This window comes from Moschus berezovskii, chromosome 3, assembly GCF_049115385.1.
Source record: "Moschus berezovskii isolate FMDL1 chromosome 3, NW_MosBer_1.0, whole genome shotgun sequence".
NCBI lineage: Eukaryota > Metazoa > Chordata > Mammalia > Artiodactyla > Moschidae > Moschus > Moschus berezovskii.
The window spans coordinates 105,061,975-105,083,511 of record NC_142462.1 but is presented as its reverse complement, the minus strand read 5'-3'; the positions used below and the strand labels follow the sequence as shown (position 1 = coordinate 105,083,511).

The 21,537-nt window shown below is 36.8% G+C and overlaps 1 protein-coding gene across 7 annotated transcripts in view; it reads right to left on the bottom strand.

The window, feature by feature from the left end:
* The window catches only part of MKLN1 (muskelin 1), a 378,299-nt gene that overhangs the window by 76,854 nt on the left and 279,908 nt on the right, over window positions 1–21,537 (bottom strand). For all 7 annotated transcript variants that reach the window (XM_055421278.2, XM_055421281.2, XM_088834669.1 and 4 more), the window contains 2 exons: window positions 8,915–8,992; window positions 5,805–5,870 (listed from right to left, as the gene is read on the bottom strand). In XM_055421278.2, the coding sequence (XP_055277253.1) occupies window positions 5,805–5,870; window positions 8,915–8,992 (144 nt within the window). The remainder of the gene's footprint in view (window positions 1–5,804; window positions 5,871–8,914; window positions 8,993–21,537) is intronic.

Genomic DNA, 21,537 nt, shown 5'->3' with positions numbered 1-21,537 from the left:
AGAGTTGAACAAAGAATTGCCTGGTGCAATGAAATTTTCATCTGGACAGACTTCCACTCTGAAGCAAAACAGACATGTCTTTTCTCTTTCTATTCGCCTTATTTTACTCAGACTTGAAACACAACTCAGAGTTGAAGAATCTAAGTGGAAAACTGCCAGGTGTAGGAATTATGATCAATAAAATTGACATGCTCTTCCAAGCAGGACAAAATACAACATTCCTTCTCTAGTAATAACAACAGAATTCACTTAGAAGAAAACTTTGAAAATTAGAGTAAAATTTGTGCCTCCATGTACTTTTTAAATGGTCCTGTATTCTTACAGCTGTAGCAAAATGGAAAAAAAAAAAAAAGATCTACAGACTGAAAAAGGAAAAGAAAATTTAAGGACTATTACATTTTTAATATTTAAGAAAACAAGATACATGAAACACTGGGAATCAATAATTGCTTTGAAATACAAGTCACTTCAAAGAAGCTGAAATGAGCTCTATGAAGCTGTAGTCTACTTAAATACCTGGCACACTGCAAGCATTCAATAAATCTTAGCAATTATTAGGAAAGCTGTTGTTCCTCACTCTTTATATCTGCAATAGCTTTTAATAAGAATGTAAAGGAATTAACTATGCTTTTCAATTTCACTTTATGGTATTTTATAAGTGAAGTTATATGCTTTATTAGTATTTACATATTTAAAATTTGCTAAGGTCTCAGGATTTAGCTCTCACAATCTACTGCGTTTTCTCTTTTCTGCTATCACACTGGAGATTTTCCCTGTATCTTCAGCATAAGAATCTAAGAATCACCAAGGTAACAGCAGCATGAACACGGGCTTTGGAGCCGGACAATCCTATAAACCTAGGTTCAAATCCCAGCTCCACAGCCCTGGACACATCACCTATTCTGTATAATGAGGATTATCTACCTTTCCAGTAGTAAATAAATGAACATATAAAGTGCTAATCCCAACCTCTACATATTGTAGGTATTCAATAAATATTACTCCTCAGGTTTGAAAAAAACGTTTTAGTCTAGTGAAAATGTTCTTAACTCTTTGATGATCTGAATTCTTTAGCATATTAAGGACTTCCCTCGGGGCTCAGACGGTAAAAGTGTCTGCCTACAATGTAGGAAACCCGGGTTCAATCCCTGGGTTGGGAAGATTCCCCTGGAGAAGGAAATGGCAACCCACTCCAGTACTCTTGCCTGGAAAATCCCATGGATGGATGGAAGAGCCTGGTAGGCTATAGTCCATGGGGTCCCAAAGAGTCAAGACACGAATGAGAGACTTCACTTAAACAAATGACATCATGACATGATCTACTAACCAAGGTTTAAAGCAATGTAAGAGTGTAGTTTCTAAATAAATATCTTTCTTTTCACTCAAAGGAAAATGGATTTTAAAATTCTGATTCAATTCAACAAATATTTAGTACATACTCCATACCAGGCTCTGGGGCCACAAAAATAATGCAAGATTCCTCTCTACCCACTCCTCGGCCACAATAAGACTACTGGGGATGGGAGACAGAAAGGAGAGAGCAATGGGACACATAACACCTACACAAGCAATTCTAAAACAATATGGAAATCACTATAGTAAAAATAACAGGATGAACAAAGTTCTATGCAAACACAAAAAAGGAAATGATTATTCAGCTTGGACCTGTCTTCTGAAACCCAAAGTAATATATCTAACCACTTACTAGAAATATCTACTAGGATTTGTAACTGGAATTTTAAACATAACCTGTCTGAAATCAACCTGCTGAACAACTGACCATATTTAATCCTCTTTTTCTACCCATCTTAGGGAGTGGCTATACTATTTTCCCAATTAATAAGATTAAAACCTTGAGTTATCCTTTACTCCTTTCACTCACTCATATCCAGACTGTCAGTAAATCCTGTCAGCTGTATGTGACATCTTCAAAATACACCCAAAATTTGATTAATTCTCATCACTATGATCACCACTCTAGTAAATTCCAATGCTATCATTACTTCTCTGGTAAGAACTGCTTCTTAAAAGGTCTCTCTACTTCTGCACCTAATTTGTTTTGTTAAAATGCAAAGTCAATTATTAACAGTAACATTTCTCAAAGCCCAATAATATTTCCCATTAATCTCTCACTATGAATAAAGGTTAAAGTTCTTACAAAAAAAACAACACAATCACCCATCACTACCTCTCTGACTTTATTCCCTATACTCTCTTCCTCACCCACCACCTTATACCAAGCAGCAAACAATCTGGGGAAAAAAAACAAGAGTAGAGGAAAGGTTCGCAAGAGTTTACTTTGTAAACACTATTATTTCAACATGAATACCACTTATACAGAGCGAGAAATTTCATTTGAAATTTTATATGAATACCAGCAGTATTTACTTACTGTGGAATGTCAAAACTTATGAGGTATTTTAATCCTTTAAAAAATATATAGAAATGAATCTTCCCAGAAAGCTCCACAAAAGCAGACAAAAATATTACATACAATTTCAAGAGTACCATGGGCCTCCTTAGAGCCCACTTATGAAGCCTCATAAGAAAACAAAGAAATACCAAAAGAATAGAGCATGGCAACAGAAAGGACTACAGACAGCAAGGGTTAGCTGGAACAAAAGATTGAGAATGCCAGGGTATAGAAGTTACTAGACTTTTGAATGGTATTTTTAAAATTCCTTTTGTTTTCTCTTGATACAGCAGATTCCTGGATTACCTACCTCATAAATAAACACCTGTTTAAACTTAACCTAAACCACAATTCTAGAATCTTATGAAAGTACAAAGCTTTTTCTGACTTGGTTGAGTCCTAGGGCATCTTGCCTTACTTTTATCTCTGCTTCCAGACACCTGAATCCTCAGAAGCTGCATTCCTCCTCTACCTCAATGTGGATTCCAATCCTAACTGCATCACTAATTTATATGTGTGTGTGTGTGTGTGCGCGCGCGTGTGCGTGACTATCAGTCGCTCAGTGGTGTCCGACAAAGAGCAACCCCTTGGACTGTAGTCTGCCAGGCTCCTCTGGACGTGGAATTCTCCAGGCAAGAATACTAGAGTGGGTTGCCATTTCCTTCTCCAGGATATCTTCCTGACCCAGGGATCGAACCTGGGTCTCCTGTGTTGGCAGGCAGATTCTTAACCATCTGAGCCACCAGGAAAGCCCCAAATTACACTATTTAAAAAATGACAACTTGTTATCAACAAAAATATGTAAAGGAATAGGTCACTGGTACTGAAGGTAACATTAAAAGAATTCTAAGTCGCTCTGTGCTAGTCAATGTTAGCATTGACTAGTAAGTGTGTATATATATATACGTATGTATGTACATATATATGTGTGTATGCATATATGTATGTGTATGTGTGTATATATATGTGTGTGTGTGTGTGTGTATCTCAAAGGAAGAATTCCACACCAGTAAGTTTTACACACCAACCCAACTACTCATACAAGGATCATCAAAATGTGGTTAAACTCCTTGAATTTCACCATTTATGTAGTTAGTACTATTTTCACACTATAAGCAGCATCAAGCTCACTTGAGCTATGGACAACTTTATGTTAATTGACTAGCACGATTATTTAGTTTACCAGACTTTAAATTTTTGACTCCTGTTTTAAAGGCTCAAAATCTCGTTTTATTATCACATGCATGTGGGCATGCTCAGTTGTGTCCAACTCTTCACAATCCCATGGACTGCAGCCCACCAGGTTCCTCTGTCCATGGAACTCTCCAGGTGAGAGTTCTCTGCAGGTGAGAATATTGTGCAGTAGGCTGCCAAGTACTCCTCCAAGGGATCTTCCTGACCCAGGGATCAAACCTGCATCTCTTTTGTGTCTCCTGCATTGGCAGGCAGATTCTTTACCCCTGAGCCACCTGGGAAGCCTCATGGGCCTAAATAAAGCCTGACCCAGCATTGAGAAAGTCTAGGGGGAAAAAAAATCACTGAAACAGATACAAAATGGCTCTAAATTAAAATCCCTCTATAACTCTTTTCCTTTTCTTGAAGTATTTTCTTAAAGGGAGTGTAGCGATAGGATCTTGACTACCAAAGAGTCTGCTGAAATCCTCCCCTTAATTCATAAAACCAAGATACTACCAAAAAAAAGTGGATCTTTAACACTATATGCTGTAAGTATTTTACTTCAAGGATCTCTGACCTGAAAAGTCAGATTTTAATTGTAAATGTCTCTGCTTATACCAAGTTCTGTTAGGACATCTGCCTATCATTTGAACTTCTCGTTTTCCATTCTCAAATATCATGGGTTACAAAAAAAGAAAATCATTCTCTTTTGTTACACATGTACTTTAACCTATTTTATATAGGCCACATTCCATAATAAGCAACACAGGAAGCACTATGAAAATTCCTTCTGCTCCTTGATAAGGAAAACTTTAAATGTTAAAGTAAACCACATTATTTTCATATTTAAGAAAAATAGCATTTTATCTAGGAAATAAATGTAGCTTTTCAAACAAATACTTTTTTTTAGTAATTTCTTAGCAATTTTTAAAGGAGGACCTAATAATATTTTCATCGTGACTGAGAAAAAAAGGAATGGCATGATAAATTCCACTGTATCTTCAAGAGGAGAAAAGCTACTGTAAGACAATCTAAACACAAAATTTTACCTCTTTTTTCATACAGATTTAACTTTTTTTGGATTAAAAAAATCAACTTATATATAGATCTGGTTCTCTGAGAAATAAGCATATGCATAATATTGAATTCTCAGGTAGACAAAAAAGATGCTTAAGACTACAGCCAAGTCAAACCTATTTCTGTGGGAAGGAAGGGGTTTGGGAACAGAAGCTAAGACTAGGAAAGCAAATTGCTATGCCTCAAAATGAACCTTTACCAAAGAGACCCTAATAATACTAAACAAACTCACAGGTTACTCTACAAATTTAGCAGTGGATTTTAAATAAAATATTACAATTTCTCCTTTTACTTATAAAACATGTGTGATAATGTTAATGCCTAGATCATTATTATCTGTACTGCAATAATTTTTTTTAAATTATGAATCAAAAAGACTATTCCTGGAGAACTACTGTCAGCATAACACAATACTAATACAAGTAAAATATTATTTGGGTGAATATTGGCATTTTACGTGGTAAAGCTTTTTTCAAAACCAAATAAAATAAAATTATACAGAATTCTTGGTATTATTTGCTTCTCAAAATGGCACTTTGAAGCCGATTATAATTTTAGCATTAACATCTAAATATAACAGTATTTAAGCTGTTCCAGGCTGTAGAAACCTAGGGAAAATTTGTATTATCAAGTTACAGAAAATTAAAAAGGCAAGAAAGATTAACTAAAATTATTTATATACCTGTGTACAGTGTTTAGCAATTAATGGATCTACCAACATTAGGCTACCTAATTTTATATCCTCTCTCTCTAACAAAGATATACCTTAATTTCTCTTTTACTACAATTCCCCATTATGGCATTAAAATATAAATGCACTAAAAATCAAGAAGTATTCCAGCTTACTGTGAAATCAAGCACATATAAAACTATACACGTACACACATAAAGGTCTGCACAATGCATTTCTTCTAGATTTTCTAATTTAATCTGTGCAGCAGCCACCCCAGGCTGATGTGCCATTGCCAAGTTTTGGTTATATCTGAAGCTAATGCCTATTTTCTTTGCTACTTGATTCTGGCTAATAACATGTAACCTCTGCAAGGAATGGAAAGAAGTACATATATTCACGAGTATCTGATATTTAATCTTGTATCATTTTTTAAAAAATCTGCTTTCCATTCCAAGTAGTCCTTACCTGTCTGAACATCAATAACCATCTGATGACCTCCCCTCATTCCTGGCCGGTTATCTTCTCCATCTCCTGAAGTAGAAACAATATATTTTTTAAAAGAAGTAACAACTGCATATCCAGAGTAACTTCATTCATAAGTCTATACTGAGTAGTAAAAATAACACACACTTATTCCTTCAATATTAAGAATAAGAGGACTCATAGAAGAAATAATATTACTTATAACTAAATTTATAATAATTATCTTGCTCTTTTTTCCTAATTGCTTTCAGGTTCTTAATGCATTGGAAGCTACTTTCAACTTATTTAGAACCAATGCCATTAAGCAGCAAAGACATAGGATATTTCACAAAAACATAAAATCTCTAAACTAGTGAAGTGATAAAGTGAAAGTGGAAAACAATTATAGAATTAGACTGCAGGTCTTATAACTCTAAGCATGGTTTATTAGTAAAATAAGCAGTTTTATTTTTATTATTTTAAAAAAATTATTTTTATTTATTTGGCTGCACTGGGTCTTAGTTGCAGCATGTGGGGTTCTAGTTCCCTGACCAGGGATCAAACTCAGGACCCCTACGTTGGGAACACATAGTCCTAGCCACTGGACCACCAGGGAAGTCCCTAATGAGCAGTTTCAAAGTTCATTAAACTAGCTACTGATAACTATGATGCTATCAAGTTTTACATTAATGATAATTTCCTCACTGTATTAATTTTGTTTACCAATATTTCAGAAATCAGTTTCCACATAATCCACCACTTTGAGCAATACTGAGTGACAAAATGTAAGATTTGCTTTCTTTTGACTCTTATTTACACATCACAGAGCTTAATAGGCAGGTTTAAATATAATCTGTGAAGGGACTTCCCTGCTGGTCCAGTGGTTAAGAATTCGCCTTCCAATGCAGGGGACGTGGGTTCGAACCTGGTTGGGAAAAGGTCCCACACGCCGCAGGGCAAGAAAGACGGTGCACTAACTACAGAGAAACCGAGCACTGCCATGGAAGATCCCTCATTCCAACAAAGATCTGCGTGACACAACTAGGACCTGAAGGAGCCAAATAACAAATACAATGAGGGAAAGTTTTAAACTTCAGTAGGATTGAGGAGCCTGGTGGGCTGCAGTCCATGGGGTCGCCAGGGGTCGGACATGACTGAGCGACTTCACTTTCACTTTTCACTTTCACACATTGGAGAAGGAAATGGCAACCCACTCCAGTGTTCTTGCCTGGAGAATCCCAGGGACAGGGGAGCCTGGTGGGCTTCCATTATGGGGTCACACAGAGTCGGACACGACTGAAGTGACTTAGCAGCAGCAGCAGCAGCAGCAGGAGAAAACTATTATTCAACTTTAATCTTACTTATATCAGATCCTACATAAATGAAGATAAAATTTCATTTTCCATGGTTCAACAGCTACAAGATTCTAATGCCTTGCTTGATGTAAACTTGAAAATCTGAATTTTTCTTTGCAACTCTCCCATTAATTGAAATGTATTACTTTAGCTAATAACTTTCCCTGAATCAGCCTTCTTCTATGGAAAACAGGGACCACCTAAGTTTTTACTGATTTCATCGGGGTACTATGAAAAAGACTGAAATGTCAGTTCTTATGTATTATACATAAGATGCAAAACTGAAGCTATATTCAAGCACTAATCATTCAGAAGTTTCCTGCAAATTCTTTCTCCTTTTTAATAGACAGGTTTAGATTCTGCAGCTCATGACTGTAGAAGTTTTGCCCTTTTCTTCCTTCTTCTTTCCAATCAGTAAAGTCAGTATTACCACTTTCAAGAACAGATTAAGAAAACACGAAATTTATTGTCAGTATGCTTGCACTTTATATATTTAATCCATTAGCTTTCAGATATACAGCTACAGTCTGTTTGCTACCACATGTACTTTGAAGAAAATTACCTTGTATGTGACTGATAAAATAGAAAAATGATGCCAATGTAACTCAGAACTTATGGAGGTTCATAAGCAATTTTCTCCAGTATATTGATGTTTAACACTATCTGGGAAAGCTTTCTCACAAATAAAATGACGGCTTTGACAATGTATGAAGACCAGAGGAAGAAAGCTGAACATCCATAGAACTGCCTTCCTTTACCACAAGTAGTTGCATTTAAGAACTGCTGCTGCTGCTAAGTCACTTCAGTCGTGTCCGACTCTGTGTGACCCCATAGACGTTAGCCCACCAGGCTCCCCCGTCCCTGGGATTCTCAAGGCAAGAACACTGGAGTGGGTTGCCATTTCCTTCTCCAATGTGTGAAAGTAAAAAGTGAAAGTGAAGTCGCTCAGTCATGTCCGACCCTCAGCGACCCCAAGGAATGCAGCCTACCAGGCTCCTCCATCCATGGGATTTTCCAGGCAATAGTACTGCTACACTTTCCATTATGTTAACCATCTGACAAAGCAGTGAGTACAAATGAAGAAGTGACAAAAACTTCTCCCATATGAAAAGACAGATTAATGAAGAATATCACACCCAAAGTCAGATATTAAGTTTTGATAAAAATAGTCTTCATTAGCATCAAATGTCCTCTAGTGTCTATAGCTCAAAGAAAGAAGTGTGTGCCCCAAGGTTTAAAGCTCCAAAATCACTGTGATGCTTAATATAAACGCCTATATTTAACTGTTGTTGTTCAGTCACGTCCGACTCTACATACTAGCATTTATTCTTATTAGAATTACTACACTAGTTTTTATTAGTATCTGGCTATTAAGTTCCACAGATTTAGAATGGGATGTCCCATTTCTACCTCTCTCCTAAGTCCTACGAGCTTTAGTGAGCAATTTTGCAGAATTGAAGGTTTTCTAGGGACACATGTTTGGCAGTATAACACCATAACCTAAAATTTTACAGTCTCTAAATAAAAGCAGTTTGTGCTGCTATTCTGTGTAAATAATGCCCAATCTTCTGTTATAGCCATAAAATAAAAAGATTTAAAAGAAAAATTTAATGTAATAAACTACCTCTGCCATCTTGCTGAGGAAACTTTGTCTTTTCTTAACCACCTGCTTTTCATTAGTAGGGTACAGTGAAACTTGAGCACAAATGAACTGGAACATTAAAGCAAAAGCACCCACAAATAGAAGGTCACACTTACCTTTGGTGCTTTTGGGAATGATCTGACTCCATCGTGGCTTATATTCCTGCTGGCTGATATACTGATTGAACAAGCCATCTGCAAATATTAAAGGAGAAAGAATTACTTCTTAATAGCTTACACTTTTTATTACAGCAAAAAAGACCAAACTGTGGAAGCCTACATTAAAATCACTAACATGACACTAAAACAGCAGCATATTTTCATAAAATGTCACTGTAGTTTTTATGCTATACCTCAAATATAAATAGCAAAATATAAGCTGACACAACCATGTACACAAATTTTTTCAGTGGCAGCTCATACTTACTAAGTTCTCCCTATTTTTGTACTATTATCCCAAAAAAATATAAAAGGAAATGGGAGCTTCAACAACTTTGGACTAGGCCCTTGTATCTTCGGGAAAAAACAAAACTAGTCCTTTAAAGTGAAAATACCATTTTTACAGTTTAAGTATAAAATTGTATAGAGATAAAAGTATCAGTAACTGTAAATGTACTGAATACTAAATGTTAGAATCTGTGCTATCTTATCTGATTTAATTCTAAAATCAACTTTATGAATTACGCATTATCATCTACATTTTATAGATGTAGAAATGCGTACTCAAGAGTAATCAATGAATTTAACTCAAATAACAGAGCTCTTAAGTAGTTGGGCGGGGATTTAAGTTTCACTATGCTTTACTTTCTTCATTTAATAAATTCTAAATCTCGTTCTTAACAGGAGTTGTTACAGTATAGTAACTAGTTATACTAGGTACTATGATGGAGACTGAACTCCCCACATACATCCATTCTACTCCAAATTATTAACAAGTCCTAATTCTGTGCCCTTCAACAAAGATTAGTTCAAGAATGGTATGAAACCAATTTCTGGCTACTGAATCATGAGGATCTCCTGCAGGGTGAGGTGGGGTGGGTTGCTTTAGGGAAATATTTTCTTACTTTTAAACGAATATACAGAGAAGGAAGAAAAAATCTATTTTTGTTCCTCGGGAAATGTTTAGATCAAAATGCAAATGTACATAACTGCTACATTCAAGAATGAAATCAACTCTGTAATGATGACAGGACAGAGAGAGAGAAAGAAACTGGATCACTGAATCCACTAACCATGAAATCTACCTTACCTCTGGACTTCTTGTTATACGATAAAACAACATTTCCTTACTTTTCAAACTAGGGTTTTCTTTTACATGAGCTCAAACAGATTATAATTTACAGAGTTAGCTTTACTGTAAATTCTGTCATTTGACTCTGATTTCAATCTGAATAAAGGATTTCCTTTTGCTTCACTTAGCCACTGAAAGCAAATACTTTTGCAAAGAACTTATAAGTAAAACTGTCTATTCTCCCTGACTTGTATACCTGCCAAAGACTGTGTAATTTACAGAACCTCCCTAATCTCTTTCTCTTCTGGGCAATTATGAAGCTCACTGCCACCACACCCTTCAGCTTTAAAGTCCTTTCACATGGCTTTGAGAAGAAAAGCTCTATCTCATAAACTCAACTAGTTTCTTTTTCTTTGCTTGTGGACATTAAAAAATTATTGCAAAAAGTAAGTTCTCTCCTTCTTAAATTAGCACTCATAAATTAGCATCTATATTTTAAAGGTTAAAGTAAGGGAAACAAATAGATTTACAGCATGTTTTATTGAGTGTTTCTATTAATGTTATCTACTCCCATAGGTTTTCATGACAATTCTTGCCCCATCCAGTCTATTCTGGCCAACAGTATTTTCCCATTACAAGAGTGGGAAATCTTTTTTATTCCAGACAAAATGTTGTGGCGCTTCTACTAACAATAATGATGAGATGATAATAAATATAATAATTACAAATTTAGAAATAAAACAGTATATTTTAGTTCATTTTGTAAAAGGCACATAAAAGTTAAGATCCTTCTAACAAACCGTAAACAGGACAAGATAATTATTTAAGATAAATAATGATTTTAAAATATTCTACATAATGGCTAACTGAAGAGGAGAGAGAGAGAAAGTAAAAGATGGAACTATACAGAGATAAACAGAAAACTGAGGGAGATAAGAAAATGGCAGAAAAATACAAAGCAACAATAGAGACAATTGGAAAAGTAATAAATTTTTTTTTTGTGTGTGTGTTAGTCACTCAGTCGTGTCCAACTTTTTGTGACCCCGTGGGCTGTAGTCCACCAGGCTCCTCTGTCCATGGAATTCTCCAGGCATGAATACTGGAATAGACTGCCATTCCTTTATCCCAGGGGATCTTCTCCACCAAGGGATTGAACCTGGGTCTCCTGAATCGCAGGCAGATTCTTTACCATCTGAGCCACCAATGAAGCCCAAGCCAACACAGGAGGCATAAGAGATGCAGGTTTGATCCCTGGGTTGGGAAGACGCCTGAAGGAGGGCATAGCAACCCACTCTAGTATTCTTGCCTGGAGAATCCCATGCACAGAGGAGATTGGCAGGCTACAGTCCACAGGGCCGCAAAGTGTCAGACAAGACTGAAGTGACATAGCACGCAGTTGTCATATTACCTAAATCTCTGATAGCAATTTGTTACAGGACTTTTGATAAGTCAAGTAAGTTCCTTATCTAAACTGGTGTTTAAGAGTTGGACAGAGCCTGAGGTTCCTTCCAAATTCTGCCATTCTAGGATTCCATCACTGTTAGAACCAATATATTTATTTACTCCAACTGTGTGTGTCTGGCTGATTCCACCTTATGTTCTCCTTAGAAAAGTGTCCATCTCCTCTTTCTCCTTAAATTCTTCTGTGACTATTCTGAAAAAGAGATCACAATCCACTGGGGGAAATTCTTCTAAGAGCTCCTAAGGCAGTGATCATAGGAATGATGAAGTTATAATCAGATGAAGGACTTCCTGATCTTTAAAGTCATTCTGAACACTGGAGGTAAAATTCTGTTTCTTCAACCAATCCTTCTATCCTCACTCTTAACTAACCTGAAAAGCTTACAAATACTTTAACCATCAAGAGCTTCACAATTTCTCTTCTATCAAACACAACTGTCTTATGAAAAAATTGTCAGGAATTTTTCAAAGTAAAAAAAGCAATTCTCAAAACATTATGTAATTTTTGTAAAATCAATTTGCTTTCTCTGGTTGGCAGGAGTAGGATAATTTTGATTTTGGTTTTTGCCTTTGTATTTATTTGTTTTCCCTTTTTTTTTTTTGCATTGAGCGCTATTACTATCAGAAGAAAAGCCACAAAATAACTAGATACAGGGATTTTTTTCCCCATAACTTAGGGTGAATTTTGCAACATACTGCTACTACCAGTATAAACCATTTTCACATATACTTTGTTACCCCTGAAATGTCTCTTCTTCAAGGCTCACTAGACACATTCAGTTTCTACAAGCAGAGCTTTGTACATTGACTTTAGCTTGTTTTAACAACGACAAAGAGACCTAAGTATGTACAAAGGATTTATACTCAGGCATGCAGAGGAACTTACTTCCAAAATTTAAATATTAAGTACTCCAAACTTAAAATTAGAAATTATGATGATTTTACTATAGATAGATACAGTTAACCTTCTTTTGAATAATGACAGTTAACAGTATAACATCAGAGATGCTCAGTATATAATAATGCTTAGAATGGAAAAAAGAGCAAGAGGTGGAAGGACTTTCCTAGTCACATGGTTGACATTTCCTTTGAGTCATCTTCTTGTTACTAAGTTTCTTACTTTTCCACAAACTGTTCATAGACTCCTACTTCCAATGAAGTCAATTTCTAGTGCATGATGGCTCCCTGACAAGTCACACCATCGCAAAGCAGTCAAGCAAGTATTTTAAAGACATTGTTTGGGGAACTTTTTAATTTGCCTCCCTCTGTCTCATATAAATCCCTTTTCTCTTCACTAGTCTAAAGGTCACACAGTTCTCTTTTGATTATTCTCTTGTTCGTTCTTAGAGACTATCAGAAAACCTGAAGAAAGTTACTTCAATATAGAATTATCAAACCTGGAAGCAACTCTTAAAAAAGATCTTACCAAAGAAGAGTTGACTTTTATTGCATGCTTACTGTGCGCAAAACACCAGAAAGGTTAACTCATTTACTCCTTAAAATAAATCTATGCAATGGCTATTACTAATTATTGCAAAGTTTAGAAAATCAAGGTTCAGAGAAATTAATAAGCCCAAAGACTCTAAAGAAAAAGGTAAAAAGCCCAATTCCAAAGTATTTTCAACTCTTTATAGAAAGCATGAAAATAAAAATAAACACACACATTTAACTAACACAAATGATAGTTTTTAAATTATACTCTAAGATTAAACACTGTAGTAAAAGACACAACAAAATGTACCTATTCAATAACACTTGTAAAAAGGTAAGAGTCTAGGAAACAAAACTCATGACACCAGATCATTCTACTGCAATATTAAATGTTCTGATAAAATAGGGATAGAACAGTTGAAATATGTCACATTAATTATAATTTAAAGGAAAAAAATGTAATCTCACTCTTAAATAAAAAACCTACTGGACACTGAGGCTCAAGTTTACTTCTTACGTTTCATTTTCTCTCTGCAACACTGGTTTGCCACTACTCCAGATCACTTTCTTATCTGAAATATTCATGTCAGTTGGAAGTTGTTCCAGAAAACAGACGGCTAGTTTGATAAGCTAACTGTTCTACCAAAAACTAAAACCAAACCAAACCAAACCACAAAACCTCTTTGGAAAAATCATGGCTTACCATAAGACATAAAAGCGAGAAACATAATCCCAGCTCTTTCATACCTCTCCACACTCAATGGTACTTTCATTTTGTAATATTAAACTATCTCATGACTCAAAACTTTAAAATTACTTAAAATGTTGCATTTTGCAGAGAAACATGATAAACTAAAGATTCAATTCAGTTCAGTTGCTCAGTCGTGTCCGACTCTTTGCGACCCCATGAATCACAGCACCCCAGGCCTCCCTGTCCATCACCAACTCCCCGAGTTCACTCAAACTCATGTCCATTGAGTCAGTGATGCCATCCAGCCATCTCATTCTCTGTCGTCCCCTTCTCCGCCCACCCCCCAATCCTTCCCAGCATCATAGTCTTTTCCAATGAGTCAACTCGTCGCATGAGGTGGTGTAAGTATTGATTCAGTTCAGTCGCTCAGTCGTGTCCGACTCTTTGCGACCCCATGAATCACAGCACGCCAGGCCTTCCTGTCCATCACCAACTCCCGGAGTTCACTCAAACTCATGTCCACAGAGTCGGTGATGCCATCCAGCCATCTCATTCTCTGTTGTCCCCTTCTCATTCTCTATTGTCCCCTTCTCCTCCCACCCCCAATCCCTCCCAGCATCAGAGTCTTTTCCAGTGAGTCAACTCGTCGCATGAGGTGGCCAAAGTATTGGAGTTTCAGCTTTAGCATCAGTCCCTCCAATGAACACCCAGTATTGATCTCCTTTAGAATGGACTGGTTGGATCTCCTTGCAGTCCAAGGGACTCTCAAGTTTTCTCCAGCACCACAGTTCAAAAGCATCAATTCTTCGGCGATCAGCTTTCTTCACAGTTCAACTCTCACATCCATACATGACCACGGGAAAAACCATAGCCTTGACTAGCCGGACCTTGGTTGGCAAAGTAATGTCTCTGCTCTTTAATATGCTATCTAGGTTGGTCATAACTTTCCTTCCAAGGAGTAAGCGTCTTTTAATTTCATGGCTGCAATCAGCATCTGCAGTGATTTTGGAGCCCAAAAACACAAAGTCTGACACTGTTTCCACTGTTTTTCCATCTATTTCCCATGAAGTGATGGGACCAGATGCCATGATCTTCGTTTTCTGAATGTTGAGCTTTAAGCCATCCTTTTCACTCTCCTCTTTCACTTTCATCAAGAGGCCTTTGAGTTCCTCTTCACTTTCTGCCATAAGGGTGGTGTCATCTGCATATCTCAGGTTATTGATATTTCTCCCGGCAATCTTGATTCCAGCTTGTGCTTCTTGCAGCCCAGCGCTCCTCATGATGTACTGTGCATATAAGTTAAATAAAAAGGTGACAATATACAGCCTTGACGTACTCCTTTTCCTATTTGGAACCAGTCTGTTGTTCCATGTCCAGTTCTAACTGTTGCTTCCTGACCTGCATACAGGTTTCTAAAGAGGCAGGTCAGGTGGTCTGGGATTCCCATCTCTTTCAGAATTTTCCACAGTTTATTGTGATCCACACAGTCAAAGGCTTTGGCATAGTCAATGAAACAGAAATAGATGTATTTCTGGAACTCTCTTGCATTCTCCATGATCCAGCGGATGTTGGCAATTTGATCTCTGGTGCCTCGGCCTTTTCTAAAACCTGCTTGAACATCTGGGAGTTCACGGTTCACATATTGCTGAAGCCTGGCTTGGAGAATTTTGAGCATGACTTTACTAGTGTGTGAGATGAGTGCAATTGTGCGGTAGTTTGAGCATTCTTTGGCATTGCCTTTCTTTGGGATTGGAATGAAGACTGACCTTTTCCAGTCCTGTGGCCACTGCTGAGTTTTCCAAATTTGCTGGCATATTGAGTGCAGCACTTTCACAGCATCATCTTTCAAGATTTGAAATAGCTCAATTGGAATTCCATCACCTCCACTAGCTTTGTTCGTAGTGATGCTTCTGAGGCCCACTTGACTTCACATTCCAAGATATCTGGCTCCAGGTCAGTGATCACGTTATCATGACTATCTTGGTCGTGAAGATGTTTTTTGTACAGTTCTTCTGTGTATTCTTGCCACCTCTTCTTAATATCTTCTGCTTCTGTTAGGTCCATACCATTTCTGTCCTTTATCGAGCCCATCTTTGCATGAAATGTTCCCTTGGAAACTCTAATTTTCTTGAAGAGGTCTCTTGTTTTTCCTATTCTGTTGTTTTCCTCTACTTCTTTGCATTGATCACTGAGGAAGGCTTTCTTATCTCTCCTTGCTATTCTTTGGAACTCTGCATTCAGATGCTTATATCTTTCCTTTTCTCCTTTGCTTTTCGCTTCTCTTCTTTTCACAGCTATTTGTAAGGCCTCCTCAGACAGCCATTTTGCTTTTTTGCATTTCTTTTCCATGGGGATGGTCTTGGTCCCTGTCTCCTGTACAATGTCATGAACCTTCGTCCAGAGTTCATCAGGCACTCTATCTATCAGATCTAGTCCCTTAAATCTATTTCTCACTTCCACTGTATAATCATAAGGGATTTGATTTAGGTCATATCTGAATGGTCTAGTGGTTTTCCCTACTTTCTTCAATTTAAGTCTGAATTTGGCAATAAGGAGTTCATGATCTGAGCCACAGTCAGCTCCTGGTCTTGCGTTTGCTAACTGTATAGAGCTTCTCCATCTTTGGCTGCAAAGAATATAATCAATCTGATTTCGGTGTTGACCATCTGGTGATGTCCATGTGTAGAGTCTTCTCTTGTGTTGTTGGAAGAGGGTGTTTGCTATGACCAGTGCGTTCTCTTAACAAAACTCTATTAGCCTTTGCCCTGCTTCAGTCCGTGCTCCAAGGCCAAATCTGCCTGTTATTCCAGGTGTTTCTTGACTTCCTACTTTTGCATTCCAGTCCCCTATAATGAAAAGGACATCTTTTTTGGGGGTTAGTTCTAAAAGGTCTTGTAGGTCTTCATAGAACCGTTCAACTTCAGCTTCTTCAGTGTTACTGGTTGGGGCATAGACCTGGATTACTGTAATACTGAATGATTTGCCTTGGAAACGAACAGAAATCATTCTGTCATTTTTAAGATTGCATCCAAGTACTGCATTTCGGACTCTTTTGTTGACCATGATGGCTACTCCATTTCTTCTAGGGATTCCTCCTGCCCACAGTAGTAGAAATAATGGTCATCTGAGTTAAATTCACCCATTCCAGTCCATTTTAATTCACTGATTCCTAGAATGTCTATGTTCACTCTTGCCATCTCCTGTTGATCACTTCCAATTTGCCTTGACTCATGGACCTAACATTCCAGGTTCCTATGCAATATTGCTCTTTACAGCACCAGACCTTGCCTCTATCACTGGTCACATCCACAACTGGGTATTGGTTTTGCTTTTGCTCCATCCCTTCAATCCTTCTATAGTTATTTCTCCACTGATCTCCAGTAGCATACTGGGCACCTACCAACTTGGGGAATTCCTCATTCAGTATCCTATCATTTTGCCCTTTGATACTGTTCATGGGGTTCTCAAGGCAAGTATACCGAAGTGGTTTGCCATTCCCTTCTCCAGTGGACCACATTCGGCTATGGTCCATGTGATCAGATCGACTAGTTTCCATTACAATACAGTAATGGAAATGAGATAAAGATATTAGAGAAGCTTAAAAAATTAAACATAAATGTGCAATTAAAATGAGAAAATGAAAGAAATGAAAGATAGACAATGTACCTTTAACTTGAAAGAAAACGAAAATACATAATAGTAAACAGGGTCACCACACTGGAGTTGCCCTATTTATATAATTATAAAATAACCTAAAACAAAGGTATACCTAATATATTTGTATATTTAAACAGCCATAGGAAAAAAGACAGACTGCATCTAAAAAAGCAATAGTTGAAACTGCCAATAATGAAAACTGGTAACAGTGAAAATGATACCCAAAATGTACTTGAAGAAAATATTTGTCAATCTAGAATTCTATGTACAGTTAAATGTCAGTCACTCAGTCATGTCTGACTCTTTGGGACCCCATGGACCACAACCCGCCAGGCTTCTCTGTCCATGGAATTTCCCAGGCAAGAATACTGTAGTGGGTTGCCGTTTTCTCTAGAATTCTACCCACCAAAAGATCTTTTGAGAAAAGAGGTGAATTTTCAAGCAAACAAAAACTGAGTTAATCTTCATTAGAAGAAATTTTAAAGGATGTGCTTAAGGCAGAAGGAATATGATCTTAGATATAAAATCAAAAATTCAAATTGCAATGAACAGCAAAAAAATCAGTAAAATTTGATAAAATTAATGGATACTATAAAATCAAGATTAGTAATATCTTTTAGGATCTTTGAACATGGTATGGGAGTTGAAAGTCTATTACGTCTTGTACCGATAAATTTTGTTAAGTATTTATATTTGAAGTCATTTACAGACTCACTATAAAAAAATATAAACAGGTTGTATTACTTCCAAATAAATAAAGAAAACACAGAAAGGTTAAAAGTTTTAAAAAATAAGAGACTAGAACCAAAAAGAAGAAATAAAGGATATGACAAAATTTTTCAGTAAAATGGCAGGATTAAACTCATATTTACCAGTAATTCAATCAAGTAAATTAATGTTCAAATCAAAAGAACACAGATTTTTTTTTTTTTTAAAAAACCAACTAAATTTACAGGAGCTACATCTCTGAAAAAAGGATACAGAAAGCTTGAAATTAAAACATGGAGATAGATATGCTATGTAAACACTAACCAAATAAAGGCAGTTATATTAATGTAAGACATCACTAGAGATAAAATACACTTAATATAAAAGCTTTCATCCAAAATTAAAAAACTTAAAATTTGTGTGCATCTAGAAATATACCTTCAAAATACACCAAGCAAAAGCTGACAATTATATGAAGAGAAAATTCCATAGTCATAGTTGGAAGTGTTAACACATTTTTCTTAGTAATTGAGAGAATCAGACAGAAAACCTTACTAGGAAAGCAGACTTACACAACATGATAGACTAACTGGACTTAGATAAAACACTGCAACAACAACTATAGAATTGGATTTTGTCCAAGTGCACATAATATGTTTATAAAAATTGAACAAAGTAGGCAATACGGTAAGTCTCCTCAAATTCTGAAGAATTGGAATGTACAGAATATGTACTTTGACCACTATGCATTTAGTTAGATAGCAGTAACAAGGAAAAGAGCCAGAAAACCTTTGTGTATTTGGAAATTAAAAACTATATTTCTTACATAACTATGACTCACAAAAGAGCAGTATCATTTCCTAATGAAATTAATGAACTGGATAAAAAAACAATCCATAGCACAATTAAAAAATAAGAAGAGGGAAATTTATGTCCTTAAATGTATATACAGGAAAATAACAAAATCTGAAAATTAAATAGCTAAGTATCCATCTCAGTAAATTATAAAAAGCATATTAATCTCAAAGAAAAAAAGAAGACAGTATTAAACAGAGTATAAGTCAAGGACATAAAGGTTAACATAAAGAATCAACAAATCAGAAGTTGGTTCTCTCAAAAGATAAACTTATGGTAAAAGTAATGAATTGGAGAGGGAGAAATAATTAATAAATAATAAATATTAACACATTTTAAGAAATCCTACAAACATTAAACAGATAATGGGGGGTATTAGGTACAGTTTCACGCTAGTAAGTTTGAAATTTTAGGTGATCTTATTAAACTTCAATCAACCAACCAAACGACTCTGAATAGTCCTATAAAGTTTAAAGAAATTGAATTGGTAACCTAAAACTATTCCTGCAAGTAAATCTCAAGCACGGATAGTTCAATGGTAAATTCAACCAAGCATCTGAGAAAGAAATAATTCACATCTTACATTTATTCAGAAAACAGGAAGAAAAGGTTAAATCCTAAACATTTTATGTGAATTAGTCTAATAGGTATTAGTCTAATTAGGTATGTCATGAAACCATAAAATGTAGATACTACCCTTTCCATATTTATATAGGCATAAAGGAAATCTGTCCTGAATAGTCATTAGAAGGACTGATGCTGAAGCTGAAGCTCCAATACCTTGGCCACCTGATGCAAAGAGCAAACTCACAGGAAAAGATCCTGATGCTGGGAAAAACTGAAGGCAGGAAGAGAAGGGGACAACAGAGGACAAGATTATTGGATGGCATCACCAACTCAATGGACATGAGTTTAAGCAAGTTCCAGGAGTTGTGAAGGACAGGGAAGCCTGGCATGCTGCAGTCCATTGTGTGGCAAAGAGTTGGACACAACTGAGCGACTGAACAACAAAAAGGGAAGTTTCTGGACAAATAGGAAGTCTATTAAAGAAATAAATATAGCCCAACATTTTCCTAAAATACAGACTATACTTGAAGAACAGCATACTAATACATCAAATACACTAAAAGTAGTTTTTATTTCCTCCACCATAAGAAGTCTGAAAAATGCTTTGGATTCCCTAGACTTTCTTATGATCAGGCAGGAACTTCTTACCCTTCTCTACTATGTTTTTAATGGAGCACAAGCCAAAAAACTTTGCAGTGTTTACTTCCTTATTTGTCCAACAAATCAACATCAGTGAAGTCAGCAACAAACTGAATAACCCTGGAAGGAATGTTTATTAACTAAACACTGTTCCAGGCCAGTGAAGAGTAAAAAAAGTATGACTTGGCTTTAAGTCTCAAGCATCAGTCAGTTCAGTTCAGTCGCTCAGTTGTGTCCGACTCTTTGCGACCCCATGAATCACAGCACGCCAGGCCTCCCTGTCCATCACCAACTCCCGGAGTTCACTCAAACTCATGTCCATCGAGTCGGTGATGCCATCCAGCCATCTCATTCTTGGTCGTCCCCTTCTCCTCCTGCCCTCAATCCCTCCCAGCATCAGAGTCTTTTCCAGTGAGTCAACTCGTCGCATGAAGTGGCCAAAGTATTGGAGTTTCAGCTTTAGCATCAGTCCTTCCAGTGAACACCCAGGACTGATCTCCTTGAGAATGGACTGGTTGGATCTCCTTGCAGTCCAAGGGACTCTCAAGAGTCTTCCCCAGCACCACATTCAAAAGCATCAATTCTTCGGAGATCAGCTTTCTTCACAGTCCAACTCTCACATCCATACATGGCCACTGGAAAAACCATAGCCTTGACTAGATGGACCTCTGCTGGCAATGTAATGTCTCTGCTTTTTAATATGCTGTCTAGGTTGGTCATAACTTTCCTTCCAAGACGTAAGCGTCTTTTAATTTCATGGCTGCAATCAGCATCTACAGTGATTTTGGAGACCCCAAAAATAAAGTCTGACACTGTTTCCACTGTTTTTCCATCTGTTTCCCATGAAGTGATGGGACCAGATGCCATGATCTTTGTTTTCTGAATGTTGAGCTTCAAGCCAACTTTTTCACTCTCCTCTTTCACTTTCATCAAGAGGCTTTTTAGTTCCTCTTCACTTTCTGCCATAAGGGTGGTGTCATCTGCATATCTGAGGTTATTGATATTTCTCCCAGCAATCTTGATTCCAGCTTGTGCTTCTACCAGCCCAGCGTTCCTCATGATGTACTCTGCATATAAGTTAAATAAGCAGGGTGACAATATACAGCTTTGACGTACTCCTTTTCCTATATGGAACCAGTCTGTTGTTCCATGTCCAGTTCTAACTGTTGCTTCCTGACCTGTATACAGGTTTCTCAAGAGGCAAGTCAGGTGGTCTGGTATTCCCATCTCTTTCAGAATGTTCCACAGTTTATTGTGATCGACACAGTCAAAGGCTTTGGCATAGTCAATGAAGCAGAAATAGATGTTTTTCTGGAACTCTCTTGCTTTTTCCATGATCCAGTGGATGTTGGCAATTTGATCTCTGGTTCCTCTGCCTTTTCTAAAACCAGCTTGAACATCTGGAAGTTCACGGTTCACATATTGCTGAAGCCCAGCTTGGAGAATTTTGAGCATGACTTTACTAGCGTGTGAGATGAGTGCAATTGTACAGTAGTTTGA